This window comes from Panicum hallii, chromosome 1 (genome assembly GCF_002211085.1).
Source record: "Panicum hallii strain FIL2 chromosome 1, PHallii_v3.1, whole genome shotgun sequence".
Taxonomy (NCBI): Eukaryota; Viridiplantae; Streptophyta; class Magnoliopsida; order Poales; family Poaceae; genus Panicum; species Panicum hallii.
The window spans coordinates 7,414,290-7,424,877 of record NC_038042.1 but is presented as its reverse complement, the minus strand read 5'-3'; the positions used below and the strand labels follow the sequence as shown (position 1 = coordinate 7,424,877).

The 10,588-nt window shown below is 52.2% G+C and overlaps 1 protein-coding gene across 2 annotated transcripts; it reads right to left on the bottom strand.

The window, feature by feature from the left end:
* Window positions 1-2,658: 2,658 nt before the first annotated feature.
* Window positions 2,659-5,048, bottom strand: LOC112901931 (peroxidase P7-like). 2 transcript variants are annotated; one of them, XM_025970806.1, is made up of 3 exons: window positions 4,528-5,048; window positions 4,198-4,401; window positions 2,659-3,685 (listed from the first exon to the last, which is right to left on the bottom strand). In XM_025970806.1, exons 1-3 carry the CDS (start codon window positions 4,744-4,746, stop codon window positions 3,128-3,130), a joined length of 981 nt encoding a protein of 326 aa, XP_025826591.1. In that variant the 5' UTR covers window positions 4,747-5,048; the 3' UTR covers window positions 2,659-3,127. The 2 variants fall into 2 exon arrangements, with proteins under 2 accessions (XP_025826591.1, XP_025826600.1); XM_025970815.1 differs by having other exon boundaries at window positions 4,210-4,401.
* Window positions 5,049-10,588: the final 5,540 nt, after the last annotated feature.

Here is a 10,588-nt window from a genome sequence, read left to right as displayed (position 1 = left end):
TGGCTTGGGCGTACGAGCGCAGGCTCGGTGAAGCTCCCCCGGACGGCGGTCGTCGGCGGTAAAGCAACGAGGAGGAAGAAAGGGGGAAGGGGAGGCGCGTCTGACGTGTGGGGTCAGGGCGGCAGCGGCAGCGCGGGGAAGGTGAAGGGTCGCGCAGCGTGTTGGCGGCGAGGCAGCGAGCTGGGCTGGGCCGCGACGTGGGCTGGTTGAGAGGCGCGCGAGGCAGGCCAGGACGAGAGGGCCACGTGGGCCGTGCGGGCTGTGCTGGTGGGGAAAGAGAAGATGACGCATGCTGGGCTGACTCTGTTGGGCCGGGATGGCCAGCTGGGCTGAAGGTTTGAGTTTAGCTTTTGAATTTAATTTGAATGGCTCAACTCAAATTAAATTCCACAACATTTTTCAACCAATCAAGTTTAAAAGAGATTTGAAAAACTCCAAATTATTTCACACTAACATTTTAATGGTCTTTAATTAAAATTGTTGGGTTGAATTACTGAGATTTCGAGATAAAGAGAACCCAAGCTTATATTTGGAACTAGCTAAAAGCACATACACGAAAGGTTTTTAAAAATTCAAAATTTTGCACAATTATAACATTCCGGAAAAACCCGGACTGTTATAGGGACGGTCCCGGCTCGCCGCCTGCCGCCCCTGCAGCCTCCCTCGCGGCCGTGCTCCTCCGGCCTCCCTGCTCCTATCTCCTCCCTCAAGTTGCGCCGCCAGGCCACTGGGCAACCAGGCACCGATGCTTGGGAGGTTGTTGTCAGACCCAGTACACGGGACTGTGCACATGGTGTACTTTTCCTAGGATAAAGAATGGTATATGGCCCATGTCCTACATCTATTGTAACTACTCGTAGCCTAGTAGAACTACTCCTAGAGTAGTAAAACTAGTCGGATACAGTGGAAAACTACTAGAAAAGTACTCGGGTAGGACTTTAGGGTATGTATCCGACTAGGACTTCCATGTAAACCTGTCCCCCCAAACTATATAAGGGCGGACAGGGACCCCCTCCAAGAGAATCACCCGATCACCATCAAAGATAATGCAAACCACACAGGACGTAGGGTACTACGCTCTCGGCGGCCTGAAACTGTCTAAACATTGTATTCCTTGCACCTTCAAGTTCCTGATCTCGGCGACACCCTACCTACAAACTCACCACCTCGGGGGTATCCCTCGGTGGGCGTGGCGGTAAAACACCGACAGTCGCTAGCCCCTGCAGCTCCCCTCGCTGTCGCTCCCCTCTAGCCTCCCTACTCCCATCTCCCTCGAATCGCGCCGCCAAGCTGCTAGGGCACCGGCCCTAACACAAAAGGACGGTCGCTAGCTCACCGCCCGCTGGTCCCCTGCAGCTCTCTCTCTCTCGCTCCCCTGCTCCCATCTCTCCTGCATGCTCCCCTCTGGGCTCTCTGCTCCGAGTACTAGGGGTAGGGGCAGAGGCGCATGGCCATGGGAAGCACCACCAGGAGCTACCATGGAGGAGGAGCATGAACAGCTGATATTGACGTTATGGCTCGCGAGCTGGACTGAGCCGAGCCGAGCAGGCTTTTGTGCTCGTTAGGATAGCGAGCCGAGCCTAGCCAAACCAAGCTAGCTCGTTATCTTAACTAGCCGGACTGAGCCGAGCTGGCTCGTTATCTAGCCCTAGGGGGGAGGGCCGCTGCACGCACCACCGCTACCACGCGCGCCGCCACAGCCACCACACGCCGGTGTCGCGCTGCCACGGAGAGGGAGAGTGAGGGGAGGGGAAAACCACCGCGGACCCACACACCGACGGCCCCTCGCGCCGCCATGGCCATAGGCCACGCAAGACGCCGCGGCCACCACATGCGGCACCGCGCTGCTGGGGAGGGGCAGGGGAGGGCCGCCGCAGCCCCACATGGCGTCGGGCAGCCGAAGGGGGGGAGCGGAGGGGAGGAGAGGAGGAGAGGGGAAGAGATGGGGGTGCGCAGATCTGCGTGCGCATAGGGGCGGCGGCGGGAGGTGAGCCGATGGGGAGGGGCGAAGATAACGGGGGAGGTGGTGCAGGGGAGAGGAGGGGATGAAGGCAGGGAGGGGGTGCTGGGGAAGAAGGTGGGAGTAGGCGATGACGGGGGAGGTGGCGGGGGGGGGGGAGCAACGGGGAGGAGAAGGATCGGGAGGGGAGATAATGAGAGGCAGAATAGTGAGAGAGATCGGAAGAGGAAAAAATAGGAGGAGGGTGTTGAATGCTTCACCACCGGGTCGAATTACTACAATCCGATGGTGATGCCCTTCGAAGATATCACCACTGGTTTGTAGGCGGTGTTATCACAACCGGCGGTGATAATCACCGCCGGTTATCACCGCCGGTTCGAATCAAATCTGTGGTGACGAAGCCTTTGCGACGATGGATTTTATAGTAGTGATAGGTCATGATGGCCGCTGTGTGTGGCAAATGGCCACAACCGGCACGTTGCTCATCAGCCATTACCTCGCTCTCACATCAACACCAGAGGGCCGCCGGGCCCGGCCAGCCATGCATGTCCGGCCCGTCGCATGCAGCAGAGGGCAAACTAATCATGGTACTAGTTGCACGTACTTGTACCCTGCCTAATTCAGTTCTGTTCAACCACTGTGCTAGTGTACACGTACTTGTACCCTGCCTAATCTAGTTCCGATCGATGTGCACGTACTTGCTCATCAACACATAGTATTTCTGTAATTTTCTTGAAAAGAAAGCACATTTTTCATCTGTTCTTATTCGTGTCCCTCCCTGAAAAATAATCATGAATCGGCCACGTACGTACAAACTTACATGCTCGAGCCGTCGTCGCCACCGTATGGTACAAGGAAAGAATGCAACCAAACCAAAAAGCAGCAGCAGTGGCCATGCAGCAGCGCGTGATCGATGTGTCACGGCACGCTGGGCCCCACCTTCGTCTCTCCCTCCCCTCCTCCCCCTCCCCTTGACAGCGCCGCTCCACCCACCAAATCCTCCCTCAATCATCATCATCTCCGGCCAGCCGCCGCTCCCTTCCAACGCACTCCACACTTTTCCACGCACAAAGCCGCACTCCTCTTAGCTGGCCGTGTCGACCCCATCCGCGCCGTCCCTTCGCCCCGCACGAATCTCAAGGCCGGCCGGCGCCGGGCCCCGGCTTATCAGTTGGGCTTCCGGCAGTTGGCGCGGATCTCGCCGCTGGACCCCGTGAGCGGGCTGATGTTCCCCATCTTGATCATGGCCGTCACGAAGTCCCGCGTGAAGGCCGCGCCGTTGCGCGCGTACTGCGCCGTGACGCCGTCCACCTGCCCGCCGCCGAAGAGCTCCTGGTCGGAGTGGAGCAGGCCGAACTGTGAGACGACGTTGCGGAAGTAGCCGTTGTCGAAGCGGACGGGGCTCAGCGCGTCCAGCGGCGCCAGGTTCCCGTCGGTGGCGCCGGCCTGCGGCTGGCAGATCTGCCGCCGCTTCGCCGCGAACCCGGCGTTGATGTTGCTGTCGTTGTAGACGCGGGACCGGAAGCTCGCGCACCGCGCGGAGCCCACGGTGTGCGCGCCCGAGAGCGCCACCAGGTCGCGCGAGTCCAGGCCCTTGGACGCGAACGCCGACACCAGCGCCGCCGCGCTCGAGGACGGGGAGGGGAGGTTGCTGTTCGCCGCCGCCTGGCTCGCCGTGCGCGTGTCGCGGCGGCCCAGCGGTACCGCCCACGTCGGACCGCTCAGCTGCATTGGTAAAAACATGGAACCAAATTCAGACGAACTGATGATCAAATTATGCATCAACAACTACGTATTTTTTTTTGTTGGTTTGTTATTCGCATGAGGTAGCAGCCATTGGAATATTGGATCTGTATGCATGGGGAAATCTCGAGTGCCATGGACTGCAACTTGCGACTGTGTCACTGAACAGACAGGAACAGTGGGCACATGCTCAGTGGGCGTTCGGCGACAAAACGAGCTCGCTCAGATCAGGAAGCACCCGTCCCCCGGCAGGCCTGAGCGGTTGGTGAGGAAGGCTGGCCGTCGGCCCCCACGCCGCCCGGAGCATGTTTGACGGGACCCGATCGGTCGAGTCCATGTCGAGTCGAGTGCGTGCACGGTGAAGTGAGCAATGCGAGATGAGCTTGGTGATTTACCGGTCGACATGCATGGTGACTGGTGGCAGCAGGTGGTACGGGTGTCGGCAGGTGGTGGTGTACTAGACTACTGCTACTGGTAGTACTCCAGTTACTAACTAGTTCACTGACCAGGTTGACGCCGTCGCGGGCGGCGAGGGCGAGGATGTCGGCGCAGGAGACGACGCCGGGGCAGGCGGCCTCGACCTGGGACTTGATGGAGTCGATGACCTCGTAGCCGCGGAGGGAGTTGGCGTTGGGCCCGGCGTTCTTCTCCCCCGTCAGCGCCGGCGAGTCGTCCAGCAGCACCGACGCGTCGCACCCCTGCAAGGAAAACGCACGCGCCGCGACGACAGCGCAGACGTCAGCGTCGCTCCAGCGGGGCGCGCATTCAGATGCCGCGCGCGCGCAAACAGCCGGCAGCTGCAACCGCGCGAATTGAATGGGTACCTGGACGAAGCAGTCGTGGAAGAAGAGGCGAAGGATGGAGGCCCCCATCCGCGGCTCCTGCTGCACGGCGGCGGCCATCCCGGAGCGCACGATGGACTGCAGGCTCGGGCAGCTCCCGTCGTAGAACGTCGGCGTGAGCTGCGCCGCCGCGCCGAGCGCGAGCACGCACGCCACGGCCGCCGCCGCCGCCCGCCTCAACGACATCACGGCCGACGCCATGGATAGCTTAGATGCTGGTACTAGCAAACTCGCTCTCCCGCTCTCCTCTCCCCGTACGTATCTACTTGCTCGACTTGGGATGGAACGAGAGTAGCTAGCTGCTAGCTGCTGCCGCCTCCAAGCTGGTGCCGAGCCTGCACGGCGCCCCCTGAGCTATATAGTGGCCGATTGCGCGCAGTGGTTGCACGCGTGGCCCGGCACGGAGCAGAGCAGACATGAGCCGAGTTCCCGTCCGTGACCGAATGGCGCCCGGCACGGATCCATTTGCTCAGTTATTAAACACTTCAACCGCTGGACCGACCCCCATCCTCTTGCCGCAAGCTGATTCGAATAACTAACTGCCTGCTCAATATGTATCTATCTATCTTGCCTAGGAGTACGAGCAGGTATGGATGTGTGCATGGGCATGCAGTGGCGTGTGTTACGGCGGCGTTTGGTAACTCGGGTACGGTGACGGTGGGGGTACATGGTAGGTAGGTAGGTGAGTGAGGGCCGCCGGCGACGACGGCGTACCGAGCCGGGAACACCTAGCACGGCGGAGGCGGGCAGTGCATCGCCCGGCCCCCGTGGGCGTGTGCCCGACTGTCGTCGACCTTTTGGGACCCGGCCGGCCGGGGACGTCGCGATCGGCCAGCGAGTGCCAAATATCGCCATATCGATGGCGTACAACAGCCGCGTACGTACGTACGTACGCTACGCGTAGCTTGGGCGTATGCGCACGCGTGTGTTGCGCCGTGATAGCTCGTAGACCACTTGTTTTGTCAAGATGTGCCTGGGGTGTGAATGTATACGGCGCCGATGAAAAAGGTGGAAGAACGGCGTGGTGCAACCCAAATAATGACAGCGCTAAAGGTATAAGGACAACTATGACAAGATAAGATTTGATTAAACTAATTGCAATTCATTATAAATGCAACATCAAAATTTATTGGCTCAAGATCGTCTCGAATCTTTTGATCGCTGTTTCAATTTGTGAGCGTCTGCATGTGTACTGTATCTTTCGTAAAAAAAACTAATTATCTGTTGACACATTTCATGAGTGAAATAATATGTTGCTTTTCTAACCACTAAGTTAAAAATCCAACAATTTGGATTCATCCTTGGAAAATGTGAAATAAATTGGAAACATTTTATTTGGAAGCTTGGAACATTTTTCATATATTAATATAGGATGATTGAAAAGCATATATATAGGGGGGTACTTCAGGTTATATGTTTTCACAATAACACATGCATGGAGTAATTTAGATGCGAATTTAGGTTGGTTAAATACTTTAGATTATTTTTTAATGACAGCGCTAGATAATTTAGATGTAGATTAGGGGGTTCTGTTGTTCACAGTGTCAAATGTGGGTATTTTATGTGCAAACTTAGGGGTTACTTTAGGCTACTATTGATAATGAAAGATGTCGGCAACTTAGAAGCAAATTACCAATTAGAATCAGTGAATGAAATGAAATAGCCCTTCCCCTGCCATTTCACTTAAAAAACCTCTAGCCAAAACTACTTTCCCTTTTGTGAGGAACTGTATGAATGTTGTGAAGGGTTAGCTACATGTGGAAAACTGCATCCGTTGAGCTATGTAAGTGTTTAATCCACATAATAACTGAAAGTTTAGGCCCAACTTGGAACATCATATTTTGTTTGTTGAAAATTTTGACGTTTCTGTGCTGTTTAATTTCCTACCGAAAAATGTTAAACAACTTGTGCCTTTATTGCGGGTGTTCCCACCACTTAATTAGGAGTTGTTCTGGCTTGTGGTTCACGTTGCCATTCACCAGAGAGATAACGAACCTGTTTTACTCTGCAAAGCTGATTTGTCCCTAGAACATGCAGCTGCAACTGGACAAAGTTCACGTGCATGCCTATCAGTAGCCAAATATTCCGGGCCGACGGCTGTCGGGGGATAAACACAAAGGAGAAAACATACATCCATGCAAAAATAATAATTTTCCCTGGCAAATCAAATTCCAATAATTTCTGCCTGCTCATCGAGATTCAATAGTGTGATCAACACGTAAATCAGAGGAGGAGCAGCTTTAATCATTCAGCCGGACGGACTAAAATTTATCCTGTTCCAAACATCCAGACATCTGATGCAATCCGGACTAAAAATTAGTCCTCGGATACAAACAGCCCCTCAAAAGTCTGGGACACGTCCAGTTGGGATGAATGTTGATGGTAACTAGCAGGGCCTAAAGATCACAATCATTAGAATGGTCAATCATTGCTGCGTAGGACGTACGGTCGAGTTTGCATCGGCAATGCTGAACTGGAGTCGATGCGCTGCATCCACGGAGCAGATAAAACTAGGAATATAATCGCAGGGTTCTGGAGCGCCCTGGGCCCTCAGCTCTCTTTTGCTGGAAATAGAGACGGAGAACGCGAGCAAGAAATAGGTCGATAATGTTACAGATGAGTAAAACCTATTTTTGTCCCTCATGAGAATGCTTTTGCCTCAGTAAGGCATTCACATCATGTACAACTTCTGAAACCACTCATGAGCAATGCAAGCATTCAGTAGCTAGATTATCCTGTGTGTGCTCACGCTGGTGTAAAACTCAGGAGAGAGGGGCCACCACCTGTGGGCAATGTAGCAATGAGTAACCCGAGTGCGTGGAAGTTTCTCACCCTCAGTTCAATTCCTAATTGCAATTTTTTATTTACATCTACTTGCTGGAATGTAAGCAACCAAAACGAAAAGTCCTCGAATCCATTTCTGAAATCCAGAAATCTGAACTCGAAGTCCAGCGCCAACTATGAAAATCCGAATGCGCTAACCACGTAAGTGTTCACCTTGTGGACTTAAAAGGTTCGTTACTATATATGTGAATACATCCAAAAGGCGCCGAAACATTTTCACACAGAAAACCAGCAAATATTTATTAGCTGGCCTAAGTACTCGACCACATTTAAATTAAAAATACATAACTTTATGTTTATTCCAATAATATCCAACCACTAGCTGAGTGAGAATATCCTCCCATTGCAAGAAGCATATGTACAAGCAACCACTTCATTCCTGGTTCTCTTTTCTTCCTTTCTTTTTGAACTGTTCTTGGTTTTCTTTCCAATTGAGCATAGTTAGGTAGGCACAGGTGTCCGTGGCCTACCCCTGCCCTGCCCTACTCCCAAACACACACTTTTGGAGGGGCTGACCTGACCTGACTGGCGCCAATCCATCAGGCCGGTGCTGACCAGCGTCCAGCGGGAGGATGCCGTACCCCCCGCATCCAACGGCGAACGATTGGCTTAGAGGATGGGGGTTTTGCGGCCGCTGGTTGGGCTGGCGCTATCATGGCCATGTGAGCTGTTGTTGTGAATCAGGCCGGGATTGTATTAGCTGTGTCGTTAATCATGAAGCGCATCTCCTGCTTTACCTCCTTTTAAGCTCCACCATCCCTTCTTTTGCACCCAACCGTGTGTATCCAGGGAGGCACGCGAAATGTGATAGCTATAATTGGTCGACGGTTAAGCGTGCTAATCCTTTCCGAGGCTAATTGGGACAAGTTGAAGATCACTGTGGCAACTTGAAGCCAACGGCTGCTGCAAATAAGATTAGAGCAAGAGTAGAAGCAACAATGGGCTGTAAGCCCAACGTCGGAGGACCATTGATAACGTGAAGGAGAGAGAATACACGATCTCAGCTTAAGATCAATCTTCTAGCTCTATTGGCACTCCTATGCATGCGAGAGAGAAGGAAAGAGATATGGTGTGGACTAGCAAAAGATCATTAATGTTGTATGAATTACACTATGCTAGAAAAGCATATTAGAGACGCGTCTAGACAGTTATTAGTGACGCGGAAAAAACGCATCATTTATATTGCCACTCACATCACACATGTAAAAAAACGCGTTTGTGACGAGGACTCATCAGAGACGCGGATTGCTAAAACGCGTATGTGATAAAGCCTCAGCAGATACGCTGATTGCTAAAACGCGTCTGTAATGATGAATTGAAAAAACAAAAAAAAGGAAAAGAGGATATGAAATAGATCTTATATCCATCACAAATACATATGTTCAATACATTTGATTACATTACACATATATACAAAGGTGAATCAATTGAAGTTATTCATATCAACTATTATATCTAAAGCCACTATTATCTAATCTGCAGCCTTATTTTCCAGGGACTTGTGCTTGAATGACTATTGAAGAACTTCTCATGTGTTTGAGTGACCGTTGAACTGCTAGCCCTAAAGAAAACCATTTTGTGGATGATTGCGCTGCAAGTAGTTACCTTTTATTTCCTACACCAGGATATGTGACCTGCAAGTAGCTCATGACTCTTAAATCCTACACAGATCTTCGGGAACTCCACTCTCTCAAGCAGAGTTATGACTTATGACTAGCTGAAATAATGAATAATGGTACGTTCAGAGCAAACATGGCAAGTAGCTGAAATAGTAAAAATTTCCCTACCTGTGAAGCAGCACTTAGATTCACACTCAACTAGGCTCTTCAACCTTTCACCTCTGCCAGCACCCTATCAAGGGCTTTATGCTGCAAACATCAGAATCATGAACAAAAATTTAAAACTTGAACCCAGCGAGCTAGTGCAGAGTCCTAGTCAATGTATCCCGCGTGATTCAAAAATTCAAGTAAAGTTGACGTTTCGCATGATAAAAAACGTACTACCTAAGACAAGTACGCGGGAGGTAGTTATCTTTCAAAAAGGAGAGTGCTCACCAGAGATCTAATCTGTGTGCCATTGTCTGTTCGCTTCTGCTCGGTGCAGCCGATCGATGCAGCCATTTTTTACGCCATGAACGAACGCTTTGTTGTTGAGGTGAATGCATGGTTATAAGGAATCGCGATGATGGTAGATTATCTAAGCCGCACCATAACCGGTGTAATCTGCTAAATATTTTTTCATCTCATCACCGATCAAGCGATTCACCATTTGGAAGCAAATTGACAAGAAAATCTATACACTGTATGTACCACAGTCCCAATACGCTGATTACATTGCCGTCGGTATAGGTCACTTTCTTGATCGATCATCACTTGAGAAATCTTGAATTGCCAACCGATGGCCACTTAGTTTATCGATGATAGCTGATTTTTACCAACTGATAACGTGGGACTCTAATGTAGTAGTGCTGTAGTACTGTGACACCGTGACAGTTGGCAGTATGCACTGTACAGCGGCCATAGCTAGGAGCCCTAGGACTAATCAAACACAAAATGATGACCCGGCCCTGCTGTGGATCTGTAGCCGGGCGCCTGCAACTGTCTTGGTAGAGAGAGAAGAGGCCAAGGCAGGGTGCGCTGGCTCGACCATGCCCCTGACAGAGACCCCGGCCTGGTACGTGCATGAAACGCTAGCTGGTGCCCGTTTGACGTTTCCTGGCACCTTGTGCCGCCGGTACGACCGCATGGTTGGACTTGGACCTGAGCAAAGCTAGCAGACGCCATGGATGAGCATGCGTGCATGCTGCAGCAAATAGCCATGGATAAACATGACGGCCGATGCTGCAGAGAGCAGTTGCGTTTCTCGACTTGGATTCGTATTAGCTGGTGGAGTGGAGCGACCCTGCAGCGCATCGCGGCACCGGCACATGCGGGGTTTGGAGCCTTGTGGCCTGGCCGTGCGAAGAGGACGAAGCAGACGACCTGTGACCGATCCATGTCCTGCACTGTGTACACATTTGATTGTTTGAATAAGCTTCTTCCCAGAGTACGGCCAGACCTTTGCTGCAGGTTATACTACCAAGTTGGGGATAGCGAGAATAACGAGGGACATGGCAGAGGTCTAAGGTCCTGCTGGAGAGGAAGAGGAAGTACTCCCTAGTTGTTAGTGAATGCCCAATGGCGATTGGTCTGGCCATGGT